General features: G+C 40.0%; 1 protein-coding gene across 1 annotated transcript; it reads left to right on the forward strand.

Moving 5' to 3' along the window:
- Positions 1 to 5,132: 5,132 nt before the first annotated feature.
- On the forward strand, positions 5,133 to 15,978 carry LOC131778044 (uncharacterized). Its single transcript, XM_059094432.2, has 14 exons — positions 5,133 to 5,407; positions 5,854 to 5,917; positions 6,718 to 7,196; positions 7,899 to 8,087; positions 8,555 to 8,746; positions 8,941 to 9,073; positions 9,177 to 9,322; positions 9,511 to 9,771; positions 10,495 to 10,797; positions 11,131 to 11,247; positions 11,612 to 11,837; positions 12,055 to 12,224; positions 13,104 to 13,391; positions 13,644 to 15,978. The coding sequence occupies exons 1-14, from the start codon at positions 5,279 to 5,281 to the stop codon at positions 13,752 to 13,754; spliced, it is 2,808 nt and encodes a 935-aa protein (XP_058950415.2). The 5' UTR covers positions 5,133 to 5,278; the 3' UTR covers positions 13,755 to 15,978.
- The last annotated feature ends 3,737 nt before the right edge of the window (positions 15,979 to 19,715 follow it).

A 19,715-nucleotide genomic window follows, 5' to 3' on the forward strand; every position in this document is an offset into this window, starting at 1 on the left:
ACCCAAAATGATAACCTCCGAGAGGACCTCAGAAGAAATAATAGAATCTTGAAAAAACCGTGTTTAGTCTTACAGTTCAAGTTATTAAATAAATGGCGAAAGAAATTCCTAATTTAACTGATATTCGCGAAGTTTTATACCTGAGCTCTACATCTGATGGCTGGTCAAGCTTCATGCATGATGTAAATCATGTGTGATATTTAGGATTATTCTACGGTGGATATTTACTCGACACATTCTCGTTTTTTACCACCAGTTGGACTTACTGATTTAAGTAATGTATTTTACAAGAACTGATCGATCAAATTTATTATTATATAACTTAACACGATGCGAATGTTTGGTACTTTAAAATATCAGTGCAATTTAGATCATTAGGAGATAAAATTATTTCGCTGTCAGTGGGGAAAAATTAGGTAGAAAACGTGTATGTTGGAGTCAATGCCACCTTCAATCGATGCAGATTTATTTTAGAGAATTGTTAAATAAAGAGGTACCACAGTTTTTCGCAAAATATGGTTCCATGATTCTTTCTTCCTGATAAACAGTGTTAGATAGCCCAGCGGCGATGATGCAGAATATCACTTTGAAAGTCTGTGGCTTTATCGGCCCTATCTCAATGATAGAAGTGCTGTGTGCCAGTGAGAAATAAGGTCTTGATTACTTTTATACACTTTTGTGCCCGTTATCCTGTAATATGAATTTTATGGATGGAAATTCCTCTCAGTTAGTCAGCCTTAATGTGGTTCTTGCTGCTTGCAGACTTCTCTCTCTCTTTGCTAACCTCAGAAGATGTTTTCACCATCTTCTTGAGAAAAGAGACATACACAAAAGATAGAACAACCACTGACCCAACGAAAACGCCAATATCCACTGCGAACAACATGTTTTCCCCAGCTGAAGTGTAACCCCTCAAAAGTAGCAAGAATCTCCGACGAGAACAATACCTCCTTTCGGGCTTTATGAACCCTGCCTCTGGCGACTTATTTTCGGCTTTTCCTAAAGGAACGCACTTCCTTCCAGAAACGACGCTCTTTTTCTGCTGAGCTGTTTAGAAAAGATGAAATGACGCATTAACTGGAATACCCGCGCTATAAAAACTTGATGAATTTTAAACCGCAAAAACGTAACAACTCCGCGCATCTTTCTGTTTGGTAGCTTTTTTTCCTTTTCAGGAAAAGTCGCTTATTTAGCTTGCTAAAGACAATCGTGGATTGCTATATAATACACGACCTCTGTAATAAACCATTTTAAGTCGTCTAGCACTCTTTTGCTGTCATTTTTCGATGAGACCCAATCTTGCTGATGTATGCGAAAACACATCAGACTCAATCTTGCGGATCTATGCGAAAACACATCAGGTAGCGCAAGCGTTCTTTTTGAGGACGCGACGCCACAACTGCCGAAAAACTGGGCAACAAATAAGATATTACAGAGTTAAGCACCTCATTCACGGCAAATAGCAAACTTAAGATCGTTTCACTTTCTGTCCTCTACTTCTGCCCCTAGAGCGTAAAAACGAAAATTTCCGCATCGTTAGTGATATAGCCTGTTTGGTTATTTTTCTGAAGGGACGATTTGAAGATTACGGCGAGAATTAATAAAATTTGCTGTTTATCGTTTTCGTAACTAAATGTCACTTGACTCGCCATTTGCATTTCCATGCTGAACTTTATAACTTTCAAGCTGTCGATTCTTTAGTAGAAATGTTGATCAAACATTTTTTTCGGTCATTTTCACATGTAGATATAAAATAGACAGAATTTCGGGTCAAAATTCAGCCCATTTTATATCTTCATGTGAAACTGTACTGAGACAGGTCTCAGGAGGATTATAGGACATTTAATAAAATGACCCAAAAAAATGTTTAATCAACATTCCTACTGAAGTGAACACAAGCTAAAGGGGGATGAAAATCGTGACAGTTTTGAATAACTCTTATCCATATTTGCAAATGAATACGAGTCACAGTCATTGTGGGTGGTTTTTTTTCTTTTTTTCACACCTGGAAGAAGTTGTTCATTGAGGACGAATATTGAAGACTTTGACTCTAATTACTTTCTTTTAAAAGAAAATTGTCGAATTTCTGTGTTTTGTTATTTTTTTATTCTCTTTTGTTTGTTTTTTAGCATTTGGCCATAACTTGCAAATTTATTATTTAGAGACCCGACAGCATGCAAACTTGAGTTGTGAGTAACGTATAAAATTTGTACTTTTTTAATGAGACTATAGTACGCAGTTTCAGGAAGCACGTTTTATAAATTTTTTCTGGCAACATTTCATTCATTTGAACCAAAAAATATCCCACAAAAATCTTACAATATCTACACCCTTTTTAACTCTATCTCCATAGGAACAAGCCAAACGACCAAGAATGATGAAAATATTACGCAACCGTACGATTCGACCTTCATTGCAGACCGTTTTAAATATTCGATTAGGCGAGAAAAATAAGAGTCGTTTCTAGTTCAAAATATAATATTCTATGCAAGAAGTTTTGATTGCAGTATTTGCAAGTTTATATCTGTTCACCTTTGCCTGTCAATGTTAGTCAGCGGATAAAAGCGCTTCCTCTACTATTCCGGTGATATCGCACTCTTAAAGTCGCCCCATTCGTAAGATGCTTAATTGAAGTCGAGTCCCGATTATTAACCAATGATTGCGCATTATTAATTGATATCAGTGTCCCTATCCAACTGCATACTCCCTCTACTGTCAAAACTACAGTTGGAAATCGATGAAGATAAGTAGCTGCAGAATTCTAGCAGACTGATGTCTCAAGCAGTTGCCAAGAACCACGTCCTTTAATAATACGAATGTCCCATATCGTCTTTTTCAACAGGCTGGAAAGCTGACTCTGATTTTTCACGAAATTTGCTGCCACCAAAGTAATACTTAACCACAACAGCATTCACGACGGAGAATATTACGACACCTGTGATAACGAGACAAATTTCGAGTATAGGCATTATCGATCACACTTCATCACAGCAACGAGGCTGTAACTTAGAAAAGACAAGATCGCATAAGTGACTAGCGATTTTCACCCCACTCCCATCAATTCCCAGTCGGTTGCTCTCAACCCCTGCCCTCACGAGAAATTCTTGTTTGTAAATCACTTTGAATTGTAAGAGGACTTGTGTGAATTTTCTGCGCCAACGCTTACTAATTATAGAGGAATTAGAAAAGAGAGTGTCCAGCATTTTTTTCGATTAAGTTTGATCCTTATAGTCTAATGGGGCGATCGGGTAAATTTTATGGTGACACGCCAAAAGTCCTCACCCCACTCCCCAGGTGAAAAACTTTGATCGGTCTCTTCCTAATATATTCATTTATCCATTGGCAGGTTAGTTAGGCCATTATTAAACGAATGCCTGTGAATACAACCGAAAAGATTTACCGCCACCGAACATCGTAATGCGGATGGAGAAAATTTAACTCGTTTTTCAAGTGTGGACGAGAGACTTTGTTGCATTTCTCAAATTGCGTTTTCAAATTCATCCAGCGCGTTGTGAACAGGGGATGAATGAATAAGAAACAAAAACCCTACGTGTTAATTGTTAGCAATAAATATTCATTTATTCAAAAGTGAAGCAATTGCACACTCATCCGGAAAATGTTTTATTATATGCTCTGCGGGAAGATCGCAAAACATTTCTGTTTCAAGACGTTCATACCACCTGTTACAGGCGATAATAATACAGGTGTTGGCGTCATATTGAATTTCCTAGCACATGTTGATACAAAAACTGTTCCGTGAGCTTCGAAGAGATGTCAGACATGCCAATAATCATTCCGGCTTGGTGATATGATATGAGACTTGGGTGATATGGTAATGCCAAAGTGTGTTGTTCAGAGGCATGCTTGGCTGGTTAATAATCACTGTGACTGTGTTTGGATCAGGATGTCTTGCTTACTGTTATTACAAACTTTTGAACTATTTCATACGACTCAAGTTTGAAAGCGAGGATCCATATGAAGACGAGCCTGGACCACCGAGATCAAGACGATTTCGTGCGCATGTACGAGATTGTGCCGATAGCGACGAAGAAGATTGTTGCTTATTTCGTGATGAGATTAACGATGTTGATATGAAAATTCATCGAAGCTAAGACGTTTTTTGGCCGATATAGTGGTGATGTAAACAGACTGGAGCACAATGTTAGTTGCAGCGAGATTTGCTAAAAAAAATAAGTATAACTGGATTAATTAAACGATGCTTGTTGAACTGCAACTAATTAAAAATCTTAAAGCATTCAATGCAAGACATGCTGGCAAAGTAATCATGCAAGTTAACTGTTATTGGAACACGAACGTTATGGAGAATCACGAGAATAATTTAGTTTTTCTGAATATGTCATGTTTGATATTTTATTGTGGTCCACATATTCTGTTCTGATCATCATTATGATTTATCTCCAGAACAGGCGTAATTTTGCGCTATCATGCGACTGGAGCAGAAGCAAACGCGAGGTGAACGCTCCTCTTTCCCCGCGTGTACTTGCGTTTCGCGCGCGCATCTAACCGGCTTGTTTGCGGTTTTTGTCTGCGCTAAGATGGTGAGCAGAGAAGCCGCGAGAGGCTTGGGATGAAAAATTACGCCAGTTTTGCAGGTTAAAAAAAAGATTCTATTTTCAATCTTATCAACCGTCTTAGCTATATCCAATGTAATTTATATTCATGGAAGCAGAAGACAATCGATACTAATCTAACTCTGATGGAAATAAAAAAGTTCCTTTTCTCTCACGAAGCGTTTTCTTTTAGTGACTCTTCAGTCTCCATCATGAGCCAAAATCACTTTCGTGCGTAGATCTCCAGCCATTTTTAATCACGCAATAGGATCTGGGCGGGACTTATCTTCTCTAAACTACGATCAAACTTTTTTACTTGCTCGGCGTGAAATGATAGTCGACTGAACCGGCTGGCTGTTTCTCCCGCTAGAAAAATTTAGCCATGTGCATTTTCACTATCTATTCGTTTTCCAGAATTTTTCCTCTTTTGTTAGATGTTACTCTTCAAATCAAATTTGTCGAGGCGGGCGAGTCATTTTCACGATCCTTACCGAAAACTTCCGAAAGCGTACGGATATTCTCCGACGCCCAAATGGTCAGAGGGATTGTGGGATGCACGTGTTTTGTCCTAAACAGGCGATATCAAAAGATGTTTTGATGTCGAAAGAAGGCAGGACAAAGTTTCTTGCAATCTCCTATAATCTACGGTTCCTTTTTTAACGCCAACTTCATTATTTCAAAGACGAGACGACGATTATCAATGAGTAATGAACGGAGCAGTCAAATTACAAAACAACGGGGAGCTGGAAACTGTCTCCAGCTTCAATCCGAAGGAAGAGTTTGAGAAGCGGCGATGGGTTCTCATTACAAATGTCCCAGATGGCGTCGATTTAGAGGTAAGATACCGAGATTGTTTACCATGTGAGCAAAATCTGAAATCAGAAGTTGAAAGTTGTTGGAACAGGCACTAAAACAGCGATCGTAACAGCCATACATATACGCCAATACGGTAACAATTTGCTATCTGCATCACAAGCTGACTGTACTGTTGAATTCCTTTTATGTTATGTATTTCTCGTTAGGTAGTTCTTGAAAATTATTGGTGATGATATTGACAATTGAGCTGTTTTTACCGTCTGGGCTAAGAGGGAGTTTCTAAAAGTTTTGTTTCGATCGTGTACATTGCAGTGGTTGGATGAGGGGGGGGGGGGGAGGGGGGGGAAGGGAAGCGTTATACGCTTGCACTTAAAAACTGAAAAAACGACCATCTTTACTCTATACCCCAACCGAAAAATTGAGACTAGTGGGGAGATTGACTTGAGACTGGTATTTTGTCTTGCAGGATTTGAAGACAAATTTCCTTCAAGGCTTTGACGTTATTGATTTAAGAATAGAAAAGAACTCAGGTGATAAATTCGTGCACAAGTATAACTATATTCTACTCAATGCAGGATCTCTCAATTTATTTACTTAGTTGTTATATCAGAGAGATAGCCTTTGAAGATGAAACAAGTCATGCAGAATGCTTACTATTGGCTTAAAAAATGATGTTTTAGTTGCTCTTCTCTATGTCTTACATTTGTACTCAATGATCAGGCCTCAGCTTGAATCAAAAATACAGATTCTCCCAAGTAATGACAGTACATTTCTCTTTGCCAAGTGATGGAGCTAAGCATTATATCCCAAGAGTATCTCTGAGTTAAGGAAATATCATTTCTTTACTTCTCATGACCTGTCTGCTTGACGGTATATTGCATGTGTAAGGAGAATTTTAGTAGTAATCACTTCTGGAAGCCAGAGGTTAAACAGGAATAATTTCATATAATTTCAACAAGAAAGTTAGGCTTTTGTGTTGTTGTTGTCAAGTGAAATAAGTTGTTTTTATCAATCTGGAGAAAGTTGGTAGTTTTTTCATATAGCAGTTAGGTTTTGTTGACTGGTATTTAGCAATCCAAATGTTTTAGGAGCATAAGAGTTTAAAATAGCACAATGAGAAGTTAAGTTAATTCCCCCCTGTAGCTCTAGGCATTTCATTATCACTTAGTTGCGAGAATTTGGTATTAGATCAAGATAGCAGCTTCTACCTGTTAAGTTTGTATATTCTCATTACCTTTTTGTTGGATAACGTTTGTGTATTTTCAGGAGAAGTTACATATTAATTACCTGTGGGAGTTTAAATATTAACTAGTATTTTCTCCCTTTATAGCTCATGTTCTTCTTGGAGCACCTGAGCAGGCTGTCACTGCCATTAACTCACTCAATAGGCAAAGTTTTCATGGCTGTGTCCTTGGTGTCTCTCTTGCTCCACCAGACAGTCTGTTGTTTGTCGGTAATTTGCCATTTGAGTTTAAAGAGGAACAGTTTAGGAGCCTAATGAGCCCATTTGGACCCATAGAAAGAATATTCCTTGTGCGGAGTATGTTTACAGGAGAAAGTAAAGGTTATGGTTTTGTGGATTATGTCACACGCGAGTCAGCTTGTCTTGCCAAACAACAGTTGATGAATACAGGGTCAAAATATGTTGGAGGACGAATATTAAGGGTGAACTTTGCTGAGCCAAATCTGTTAACTTATGAAGATTTACATTCCAAGACTCTGTTTGTGGACAGACTTCCTAGAGACTTCACTAATGGAGAAGTTTTAAAGGAGTTATTCAGTCAGAGTGGATCAGTAACATTTGCACAGGTAAATTATACATTGAGATGGAAATGGCTATGCCATTTATATTTGATCAAGTACCCAACCCTCAAATGAGCACCCACCCTTAAAAAATTGGATTTTTCTTTTGTTTACGCTCCATTACAAAGGGACACCCCTTGCACAATAATTGACTTTTGGCAATGAAATTAGTCTTGAATTTGTAAGTCAACAAAAATATGATCATTGTTAGAGCATCAGGACAGTGGGGTTTTGTCAAATCTCCATTTGTCTGCTGGAAAGCAAGCTCTCTGTTTGCCAGACATTAACAAGAGTCTGACGTAACACTCTCCCGTAAGCAGACATCCAACCAAGTTTTTTTTTGATGTCCGCTGATTGGATTAATTCTTGTAAATGGAGAGTTCTACCGATGAACTCTTTTTCAAACTCCTGAAGGTGTCAGCAGAGAGAAGAGGGTAAGTTTCCAAAGAATCTGTGATGCTGCATTAGGGGAGAATGTAACAAGATAGTTTTGGTTTCATCAATTGAGTTGATAATGTAAATTGGCCACCGCAAAGAGTTTCAAAGTTCTGACAAAGGGCTAACACTTGCAACATCGGCTTTGGAACTCTTTACAGTGGCCTATTTACTCAGTTGATAAAACCAAAATTATCTGCTTATGAGAGAGTTGACTATAATTGTCATGACAGAGAACTAAAAATGATTTTTATTCTGATCTTTGTATTAAAGGTTGCAGTGAATCCTCAAACTGGCATATCTAGGGGATTTGCCTTTGTTGATTATGGAACAGCAGAAGAGGCAGAACGTGGACAGAAGGCACACAATGGGGCGTTGTTAGAGGGCACAAATATCCGTGTGGCTTATGGAACTCCAGGAAGAACTGGTGCAAGCATTCTTGGAGGGCAGAACACCAATGTGGTGAGAACAATTTTTAAAATCTTAGTTTCTGTTTGTGGTATGACCAACTCTCTAAGATGTAATGTTATGAGTAGGGTTAGCCCAGCTGTCAAGCCTAAGAGCCTTCAGTTACAAGAAGCCACCGGGAAGGAGCACTACTACTCCCTTGGATGGGATGTCAGCATATGATTTTGTTACCCCCCCCCCCCCCACATTTTAATGGTTACCTTTCAGGATGTTGTCATGCATTTTGCTTCTGGGTAGAGAGAATGCATTTTTGTAATGCATTTTGTAATGCATTGTAATGCATTTTGCTTCTGGGTAGAGAGAGGCTTAGTGACAGTTAATCGAAGAACACAACATAAAAAGCCAGCCAGTTATCCAACCTGGAACATCAATCCTCAGTTCTGCATTCCATAAGTGTGTCCCACTTTGCAAGGTGTACAAGGCTTTAACTTTGTTTTCATGTTTTGTTTGTCTTGTCACAGGGAGGCCAGTCATCATTTGGCCCTCGTCCTAGGGGCCCTGCCCCTCATGCACCCCAAGGCCTTGATATGATGGCTGCCAGGGGCCCCCGCCCCCTCATGGCTCCACGTCCACTTATGGGTTCAGAGCCTTGGCAACAAATGCCACGAGGACATCCTGGAAGATCACCTAGACCTCTCAGACCAGGTCTCACAGTAAGTGTTTGACATAAAATACTGCTTAGGCTGACATGAGGAAAAGCTTCGACTTTTTTTATATCATTAAGCTACTTGAAGATTGAATTATGCAATTTTTCAAGAAACTTCTTATTGCTGCAATGTTAGGCCAAAATTAGGGTTTAATTGGTAAAACATGGGTGATTCATGTATGGAGTGCTCTGTCTTTGCAGGGTCCAAGGTTCGCTGCAGGTCGGCCCAGGGGACCTGGACCAGGAGGTGCTAGAGGATCCCCTTTTGGTCATGCACCTAGGCCCCTTATGGGCCGTCCCCCTGGAGCAAGGCCCATGATGAGACATCCAGCAGGTAAAGGAAATTAATCAAATTCGATGTGATAGTTTTAGAACTACATTTATAATTTTTTTATTATTTGTTTACCAAACTGTCAAACTATGTTTCTTTTCACCAGGTCCCAGGGGCTTTGCTGGTATGGGTGTGGGAGGTCCTCCAGGGGTGAGACCTGTGGCACCCCGAGGGGTACCCCTGCAACCACGCCCTTTGATGGACTTTGGGGAACAGCCTGATGGGACAGTTTTGCCCCCAGAACAGATGCAGGTACAGTTCACTAGTATTATGCAGCTTGCAGATGATTCATTTACCATGGAGATTTTGCTGAGATCATGCAGTCTGATCATCTTGAGAAGGAATGTTTTCAGCTGTAGTGACTGATATTCCCTCAACCTATAAGGAATACATCATCAGAGTTAAACAGATTGGTCACTTTTCTGTTTTTTTTGTTTTAGTCAGGGCCAGTGGGTCTTGATCCTTCCCAGCAACACATAGGTGAGACACCCATCCCTGCCCTGATGGGTGAGCCTATGGGAGGGGGTATCATTCCCCCTGCTGCTGAACCAGGAGTGTTTGGCCCAATGGGTGTGCAGCCTATGCTACAGCAACAGGAGGTGTTGGTTCCTGCTCCACCTCAGCAGCAGCAACAGCAGCAGCAGCAAGGAATGTTAGTGCCATCTCCGCTGCTGGGTCCAAGATCAGCTGTGCCCCAGTTGGTTAGTTGGATGTGCCTTTTTTCGTTTTTTATGTACATTCTGTAGTTTATTTAATGGGAAAGATGAGGTTAGGGTAAGGGCCTCTTGTTCAAGTAATGTGGGGTGTGACACCAGACTCTCATTTTCTCTTCTCATGAAAGACTATCATAACCTTTAACACCATAACATCATTATTCGTATTCTTCATACTGTTCCCTTACATTTCCTTAGGTTCCGACAAGGAGAATTTGTTTAATAATTGAGAATTTCCTTAGGTGGTGATCATTTCCTTTATTCTTGAGAAGTGTGATACTGTAAAGAGGAATGAGATGCTAGTCACTTTGAGGGGTTAACCCTTTAACTCCCAAGATCTGATTGGTAATTCTCCCCTCTAGTTGGTACACATTTCCTTGTACATTCATTGTAAGAATTTGGTGTTTGATCAAGACAACAACTTGTACCTGATAACTTTGAATATTCTCATTGGCTGTTTGCTGGATAATGTAAGGACATTCTTGGGAGAATTTTCATATTGATCACTTCTGGGAGTTAAAGGGTTAAGTTCAACATGTTTCCAAAGGGGTCTGTTGGCAACCCTGAATTATAAAACGTTTGCTAGAGATGACAAACAAGGCACTAACTCACAAAAATTAATTTAAAAAGTGAGAAATTAAAGACAAATAAAACACAAACAAAAAAAGAAAGTTTTGTTTCTGTTTAACAAATATTCTTTTTTAATTGAAGATGCAACTTCAGACAGCACCAAGTGCTCCTGTCCCAGCATACCCAGGCACCATGCAAATAACTCAATCACAAGTGGCTTTAATGCCACAGTCTACCCAGCAACCCATCATGGTACCCGCTCAGCAGGTTCCAAACAATCAACCAGTGATGTATGCTGCACCCAGTGCTCTACCAGCGCAGACTATGGTCCCTCAGGTATTACACCCTGACCCAGCCCCACTGATGGCAACTCCAGGAACAGTCATAGCAGGCCAAACTGATCCTAATACAGTGCAGTATAGCTCCCCAGGGGTACAGCAGATTGTAAGTGCGTATTTAAGCTGTTAGTAGGAGCTATTACCCAGGTAAAGGCTCTGCCTAATCTGTCATCTTAAGGTTGCTACCTTCACCTAATATGCGTATAATTGCTGGAAAATTGTATTTTCATCAAGTGGCCTTTTATCAGTGTTAATTTTACCAGTAACAGGGTTAAATGTATGAATGGCATCCACAATAACCTGGCTGTCTCCTAATTTTTATTTGTGTTCTGCTTTCAAACTTTTTGAAAGCCCTGATTTTGCTCTTTATTACTGTAAATGGATTTCTCACAGTCTCTGTTTTAGATACTGAAAGAATAATTTGACAATTTCTGTTTAGGCTCAAGGTGACCCTACCCCAAGTGGAGCTGCAAATTCTGGATATGTTGTACTTCCTGCAGATGCTACGCAACAAACCACACTTTATGCACCGCAGGAAACCCAATCTTATACTCTGGTAAAGCACATTTAGTTTCTGTTCTTAGGTCACCAGGAGATATGATTGCCTAACGGTTGTAATACAGGTCTTAAGCTGAAAGGTTCCTTTTCCCCCCTGTGGTACTTTAAAAATCTAAGGGGGGAGGTCACTGTGTTGCTGTTTGTGCTTCATGGTGTCTCCCAAAATCTGAATGAGAATCTCCAAGGATGATGGATGGGATACTTGCAGACCCAGACCCAGCATCTCTGATCTACAGAGAGTGGAAGTAATTTGCTTGCTTCATGTTATTGAAACCAAAACAAGCTCTGGCACTGTGGACCCCTTGGCTCCAGTCCAATGTTTGACATTAAATCTAATGAAGACTCTTTTTGTCTCGCTCCAGCCTCAATCTGTGCCAGGGCTGACAACACAACAACCCATGGTTCAGCTACCTATGGGTAGTGTTCAACCAACTGCCATCATTCAGCCACAGGTTTCTACATCTCAGCCTTCCTCCATCCCTGCAGTAGCTCCCCCAGCACCTCAATATCAGTGGTATCAACAGATGCCTCCAGCAGTGGGTAGTGTGGCAGTGTCTACTCCTCAAGCTCAAACCGCACCTTTACAAGGTACATATCCAGTTTTAATTATTAAATTATTGTAAGCAATATTTTGTAGCCAGATGGTGTTAGGATATGTAATTTTATTCAGTGGAATTCTTACGGACTGGTTTTCTGTTAGGACACACAATCCTCATAGGTGCGCAGAACCATCTTTTGTCAGAATAACTTTTGATTGAGCCTTGTGGCAGAAGTGAAATTACACTCTTTGGTTTTTTTTTTTTAGCAACATCTGTGGGTGGCATCCAATGGGGTCAGGCTGAACAGGCATCCCAACCTTTAATGACTGTCTCAAGTAGTGGCATGTATGGCCAGTTCCAAACAACACAGCAATACCAACCACAACAGGCAGTGACACCAGGTTCAGAAGCTATGGTGTATTACCAACAACCACAGGTTTGCTCTGCAAATTATTTAACCCGTTACACCCTAACATCAGTATGCATATTCTCCATACTGTTATCCATACATGTCTTAAGGTGCTGACAAGGAGAATTTTTTTAACAATCACAAGCTTGCTAATTTAGTGATCATTTTCTTCACTCTCATGACCTTAATGAGTAGTTCAGTGGTGATATTGCGAGGAGAAATTCAATGCTTGTCACTCTTAGGGGCCAAAGCGTGAATGTCAGAATGTATAATGAATCAAATATTTTAAGTAGAATTTACTGGGTCTAAAATGCATAATCAGTGCTCCAAATTGTGACTGTTTTGGTCACTATGGTGATTGCAAATTTTATTTGGTGACTTAAATTTAGGCAAAGTTGCCAATTGGCAACCAGGTTTGAAAAAATAAATTTAAAAAAATCTTTTGTTGATCGAATGGTCAAATGTACAAATGCCGGTTATGCAACATGAATTGTCCTCCCATTGATATGACAATTTTTTTTGGTGACCAAATTTTTCTCAATTATTACCATTTTATACCAATGGGGGTTTTTAGACAAAGAGAACTTGGAGCCCTGATCATATAACTGATTATGCCTCAAGGAATGTTATAACTAGTGATATTTGTTTAGTTTGCATGGAGTATTATGTAACCTTGAGTGAGATTCTAGACTTTTGTAGGAGAGTAAGAGATGTTTATGGCTCAATCTAAAGGTGTTGTCTCTTCACTTAACTCAAAGCACAAGGCTTTTTTGAAGACAAGACAAGTTTTTTTTGGGACTACTCTTGGCAAGACAATGGTGCTATGTAGTCCACTGCTACTATATGTTTGTAACAAAACTGTTTTCAGAGTCATATCACACATAATTGGTTTCTTATTTTCATCAGTTACAACAACTTCAGCAGCCACAGGCACCCCAGCAACAGCAACCTGTGCCTCTGATGCAGCCTCTGCCTCAGCAACAACAGCAGCTTCTCCAGCCACAGCCACAGCCTCAGCCACAGCAGCCAGGTGCAGTTTACCCAGGGCAGATGGACATGTCAGGAGCAGGTCAGCCAGGTTATCCATCAGTGGCTGGGCACAGTACTGAACAGGCTGTATACCCAAGTGCAAGTGTAGCCCCCCAACATTCAGCTCCTCCAGTTGTCTACAGCAGTCAACAGCAGTCACAACTGGTAAGCTCTTTGAGAAGCCCTTTCTATTAAGTTGTCATTTTATTTTGGCTGTTTTTCTGTTGCTATCTTTGAGAACACTAGCCCTTTGTGTGCGACTGATGTCAAACTAATCTGTTTTGGTGTTAGTTTTGCAGCTGGGGTAGTGAAGCAAGTGAGTTTCTTTAGAGCAATATAAATAAAATTACTTGTAAAGTTCATGCTAAAGCATTTCTATTTTTTTCATGATTAGTTTTACTCTGTTCATTATTTAAGGGTGCTCACCCACAGCTTGGTCAAAAGAGAGCTGCTGAAGGAGAAACAGGACAGTATGCTCTGCAGGGACCTCCCAGTTACTATGACAGCAACAAGCGACTACGGTACTGACATCCTGAAAGGGCAGCAGTGGGTGTTGTGGTGAAGTGTTTTTGAACGCTGATGATAATGATGATGATGATATGATAATAATTTTGTTCATGAACATGCTAAATATTATAATTAATTACATGTACTAATTACCCATTTCCAACACCAAACCTTCTCATTCATTCAAAGTCAGGTATAAAACCTCTAGCATGAAAATTAAGTTTTTGTATTAGCAATAGGTACATTTTCCTATCAAGAACTTTACTTGGCTCTTGCTTTAAACAGAGGTCTCTGGCATCTTGGAAATGGCCTAGGAATTTTTGAGATCATGAAAATTTAAGCATTTGTCTGGTACCAGCCATAACTAAGATCATGGCGATAAAGAGTTTTAATTGCCTCAACCCAGCTATTCAAGGCGGGGGGCTACTTTGCCTAAAGCTCCTACTTAAGTTTATACGTTTTTCTCGTAATCAAACGAATGTGTCATCATTAAGAAAGAAGTACATGTAACACATACATGTAGATATAGATTTGAGGAGTTGAGATCCTGATAGCAATTACCATGCAGCACTGACCCTCAGGCAAAAACTAAGGGTTAATTGAATCATAACGTGGGAAAGTTTTCAGTAACGCGGAGGGTTCAATAATTAACTTTATCCATAAGTGGCTACTGATAGTGTGTTGGGCAGCTGTGCCGAATGATGAAACCTACGACAGCCTGCCTTCAGGCTAAACAGGCAGGCGTGAGAAGTCTTAGACCGCTTGGTAGACCGCTTGGTAGACCGCTTAGTAGACCGCTTGGTAGACCGCTTGGTAGACCGCTTGGTAGACCGCTTTCATTGAAACCCCTGCTACCGCTTATGTAAAGTGTATACTTTGATGTGTTCCATTGCACATTTTAACTTGGAGCCATAAAACCAAAGCCAAAGTAGTCAAAACAACCATTCATAACTAAAGAAAATATAACAAGGAGCTAAAGAGAACTTAGCGTAAACATCATGATTAGTTTCGTAAAATAGGTTGTGGTTTAGTGCTTCGCTTAGGGACGAGAGTTTCTTCGCCCGCAGGAAAGTGTGAGAGCTTGAGTAACGCGAGCTGTACCGAGGTCTGCAAGGGGTCTGGCACTATGATTGAGTTAGTGCCAATCCCCCCGACGAACCTTTGTTCGACTCGTCTCAAATCTTCCCGCACGTAGAGGAACGACCGTCCTGGAGCGCCAATGATCAGGGCTTGTGTGCAGATTTGAAAATGTGACTACTTTTCCTTTGCATTTGATTGGTTGGGGAGATAGCCAAAGTTTTGTGGACCAATCGCAGAGCATTCCTTAGTAAAGCAAATGCAACCCATGATTATTTGCCTCACTATATTGAAAATTATTTTATGATATTGATGAGCTGACACTTGAAAGTACATGTACAAACGGTTTAATATATGTTCTTATATTTTACAATTGTCATATACCAGGAATTTAATAGCCAGATGTTGTGGTTTGATTTTCTCCTCGCTTTACAATACCCCAAAACAAATGCTTGTAAAAATTTTTTACACATTTTTATGTCCTTATGAAAGAAAACTTGTTGTATGCGATAAAGAGTATAGTGAACTTAGTGAGGTTGTCGTGAAGTATTTAAAATAAGTAAGAATTAAATATAGTTACTGCCACCTTATGAAATAGTTTGTAGTATATTTTAATGTTTCAAAAGAGAAATGTAATTGTTTGTCTCACGTTGTGGCCACTTCGGATGTGGATTGCGACTTGTCAACTGCATACTGCTAATCTTCTTCAGGCGATTGGGTCGATTGAATACGTGTCAGTTGTATGCTGTAGTGCTCAGCTGTGATTGGATGAAATTATACGGCTGCGATTGGTGCATCTTCGGATCAGGTTCCTTACCGCATGGCTCTCCTGCTCTCGCGGAAGACTAGCAGTATGCAGTCGAAACATCGCCATCTAAATCCGAAGAGACCACATCGTAAGACAAACGATTACAATTCTTTTTTCAAAGTATCATTTACGACGATGACTACCGAACCGATTTTACGGTATACTAGTGTTATTAAAATAAGTTAACTTTTGTGCACGCAGCGGCCTGGATAATTGCGCACTGAACTTCGGAATGAGAAGCCTAGGTTTGATCCCAGGCCGTCATTGTTTTGTGTGCCAGGGCAAGAGTTAACCTTTCAACTCCTAGTAGTGATTAACATGTAACTTCTCCCTATAATATCCATAAATTATTCAAGCTTATCTTGTAGAAGTTTTTTTTAACTTGACCTAGCATCAAATTCTCATTACTAATTTATAAGGAGATGTGTAGCAGCCAGAGAGGAGAATTAACAATCAGATCTCGAGGATTTAAAAGTTAAGGGATTTCAAAGAGTAACCTAACCGTTTGCGCATGTCTTCAACCTTTAACCCTCATGCCTTAACATCAGTATCTATATTCTCCTTATTGTTTTCTGTAGACATCCTAAGGTACTGACCAGGAGAATTTGTTCAACATTTGAGAGCTTCTTTCGTTGGTTATCATTTCCCTTATTCTCACGACCTTAATGTTTGATTTAGCAGCGATATTGTGAGAGTAAATGAATTGCTTGTCACTTCTCGGGGTGAAAAAGAGAAAGCTACATTTGTGAAGAAAGTTCCAGACCTGTGTTTGTCGGCGATGTGATTCATGTGATCTAACAAGGTTACTTTATCGTTGTGTGTACAGGGATACCAGGGTTTCTCCATTTATTTTAGAGTCTAATTGGACACTGAATTTTGAGCATCATTTTAGTTATTCATGAGGTCAATGTTATTGTACGATGCCATCACTGATTTATTAAGCTAAGTGCGTTCTTCTGCTAGTGAAGCATGTGTTTGTCAAGGAAAATAACGAAGGTTATGATGAAAATTACTCTCCGAGAGTGAAACAACATCGGTTACATGGTATTTAGGGATGCCCTCTGAGTAGTTATTTTGACGTTAACATATGTTTTCGTGTACCTTGCACCCATGCAGTGTTATGGAAAACAATCAACCTAAACGGTTATCCATGTATCGAGTAAACTAATTGCGTGTCATAAGTTCCAAGGCTCGATTTCCGCTGCTCTCTCGTATCCGTTCTTCGCTACTTCCCGAGAAGAGAAGGGGAGGAACACGGGCTCATTTTCCCAAACAGTAGCTGGTAATCGAGCCTATCAAGTACCCTTCGATGTGAAGAGCATTATGAAGGAGGTAAAGGCAGGCCGTGGCTCAGGGGAGTTCTATAACGCATGCGCTCAACCTCTTGTAATAAAAATGTAATAATTCATCGGTAGCCCCTTTTAACGGGGGGGGGGGGGTGGAGGAGGAGGGGGCTTATTCGGAAGTTGGGGTGGGGGGGGGTGTGCCTCAGATGTCTTGAAACCATGACTTTGTTAAAGAGAACGTTCGTTAATCCCTTTACCCTGTTTAAGGCGACAAATCATGTAAACATTGTGGCAAGTTGCCCTCAGTAGGTACCTTCTAGTAAATCGATACAGGATTTTTAGGATAAGGTCAAATACAGTTGCAAGTAATACACCTGGAAACCACGCATCACCAAGTTCGTCCCCGCATGTTCAAGATTTTGTTCATCATGACACCCTGTCTAGGGCACTAAATAATAAAATTGTACACCCCAATCCCTATATCACCACAATCGTTCCTGGAATATAGCCAGCTCCTGGCTGTCTTTAGTAGGGACGAGCGAAAAAGCGGAGCGATGGGGTGACAGTGAGGAGCGACAGAACCTCTATGATTTGTACTTGGGTTTTCACATGTTTACGCTAATAAGCATCTATCTAGCGTAGGCTTCTTCTAGTGAAGGGCTGTTGATTTTAATTGATTGAACACGATGGCAGTGAAAGTTGCTTTTCTTATCGTTGATGATGTACAATGGAATGGTCAGGGCCCTCCCCGGAGTTTATGACAGGTGAGTTATAGCTTGTGGAACAGGTGTCGTTTTGTTTTCGCTTTATAAGTGAGAGGGGCAGGCGTGCAAAAAAAGGCGCGTGGGTAGAGCCACGCGTAAGTAGAGGAGATACGAGGAGGAAGCGCTTTATGCGCTCCTTGTGTCGTGGGTGACCCTCGCGCTTCTCGCACTCCTCGTCTCGCGCGTGACTCACTGCTGGCCCTCATTTTATGCACTCTTTACGCACTTTGCGCTTGCCTTTGCACCCACTGAATAAAAGCTAAAAAATTAGGCCTGTCTCACAGGCAGGATAAGTATGCAATTTTAAGGCTAAAGATTAAGAGTATTTGTAAATTGGGTTAAAGAGAATTTGTGCTGCAACTGAGAACATATCAAATAACATGGAAGTGTTCATGTAAACCGCTCGCATTGGATTTATACGGTCATTTTCTTTTTCGTTCTTCAATATTAGGGGCTAAAAATTCATTGGTTAGGGAATTTAGTGGCCAAATGTTGTGGCTTGATTTTCTTCTTGCTTAACAATACCCATTAATAAATGTGTGTAAAATTGACGTACACAGGCACATGGTTAAGTCCATGAACACATAGATTTGTATGTCCTTATGAGAGGAAATTTGTTTTAAGCGATCAAGAGTATAATGAACTTTTTGAAGTTGCTGTGAAGTATCTAAAATACTTAAAATTAAACATATTCTTGTTCGTTCTATTTTAGGGGCTATAAATTTATTTGACCACCGAAAACATTGTCCTGTGTGCAATAAGTTTTGCTTCACGCATGAGCACAAGAAAGGTCATACTAACCCGGTCGCTTTGAGGGCGCAATCTTGTTGACAGGACTCCTAAGCAGGGAATTGATTGCATATGAAGGGTAGTTCATTTTTCGAGGGCTTATTTTATACTCCTTTCCAGTGTTGCTTTACAGGGCAATGATGATAAGGGAAGGTAAACGAAACGTTATTTTACGTTCTTAATACCTCTGTAATCTTTTATCGTCTCAAGCCTTCAGTCCCAAGATCTCATTTGTAATTCTCACCACTGTCTTCTATTCAAATCTCATGATTTTACTTCAGAGCATGCGATATTGCCGGGAACAACTAATAATCCCTCAGTTGTTTTTTTTGTTGTTTTTGTATTGTTATTGCAAGGATATATTCTGTCTTGGTTTTCTTGAGAGTTAAAAGGTTCGTTCAAATCCGGAGACTGTATTTGTTGAATGCGTTTTGAATAAAACAGGACTTAAACAGGAAATATCGTCTGTCGTTTTTTGTGTTGCGTTCATTTTCTCTTGCATTTGCCTATCTCCGTTTTGGTTAGGACTTATCGAACATCATTCGAGGTGAATGAAACTAGGGTTGTCAAGGTGGAAAAAAATCTTAAGGGTAATTATTCATATTCAAATCAGGTGCAAATCTTGGAATTGTCCAGTGATGAGGGTGGGGGAAGGGTTAAATTTTTTCATTCAGATACTCAAAATTTTTTTAAGGAAATATTTAAATATTTTATATTTAGATGTAACATGCGATCCTGTCGTTGCAAGGATTTCGGGTTTTTAGAGAACCCCTGGATCCAACACAGCACATAACTAGGTCGATTAGAAGATACTGGGGTTTTCGTTGTACACGCCGCACTTCGCACACTTCACTTTAAGCTTCTAGTAAGTGGTATTATTTACGTTCGCAAAATGAAGTTCTTGACCTTCGCTCTCGTTTGTCCACTTTGTTTATTTTTCCTTTCTTTGCGTTAAGAGGTTGATAATCCCAGACATCCAGAATAGATCGATATGACACATTTATCAACTGGAAGATGTCTGAAAATACAATAAGTCCATTAATTTTACAATTGCCGCGGCTAGGAAATAGTTTTATAGAACTTTGGAACTGAAGTGTGTCAAACAAGGTTAGGAACTAAATAAAACCGGGACATGACTATTCTTGTTCCTCGACAAAGGATGGTTTTTATTTAAAAGAATTCTTTCACCGAGTGTTTCTTTAATTTTTTGGGCTCCTCCCTCGAACGTGACTCGCACTTCGCGCTAACCTTCGTTTGC

The sequence above is a fragment of the Pocillopora verrucosa genome, chromosome 12 (genome assembly GCF_036669915.1).
Source record: "Pocillopora verrucosa isolate sample1 chromosome 12, ASM3666991v2, whole genome shotgun sequence".
Lineage (NCBI taxonomy): Eukaryota > Metazoa > Cnidaria > Anthozoa > Scleractinia > Pocilloporidae > Pocillopora > Pocillopora verrucosa.

Excerpts from the sequence above, each read along its gene's own strand:
- LOC131778044 (XM_059094432.2), top strand. The coding sequence starts at position 5,279 with ATGAACGGAGCAGTCAAATTACAAAACAACGGGGAGCTGGAAACTGTC. Across the intron at positions 5,408-5,853 it reads CAGATGGCGTCGATTTAGAG|GATTTGAAGACAAATTTCCT; the intron begins GTAAGATACCGA and ends TTTGTCTTGCAG. Across the intron at positions 10,798-11,130 it reads CCCCAGGGGTACAGCAGATT|GCTCAAGGTGACCCTACCCC; the intron begins GTAAGTGCGTAT and ends ATTTCTGTTTAG.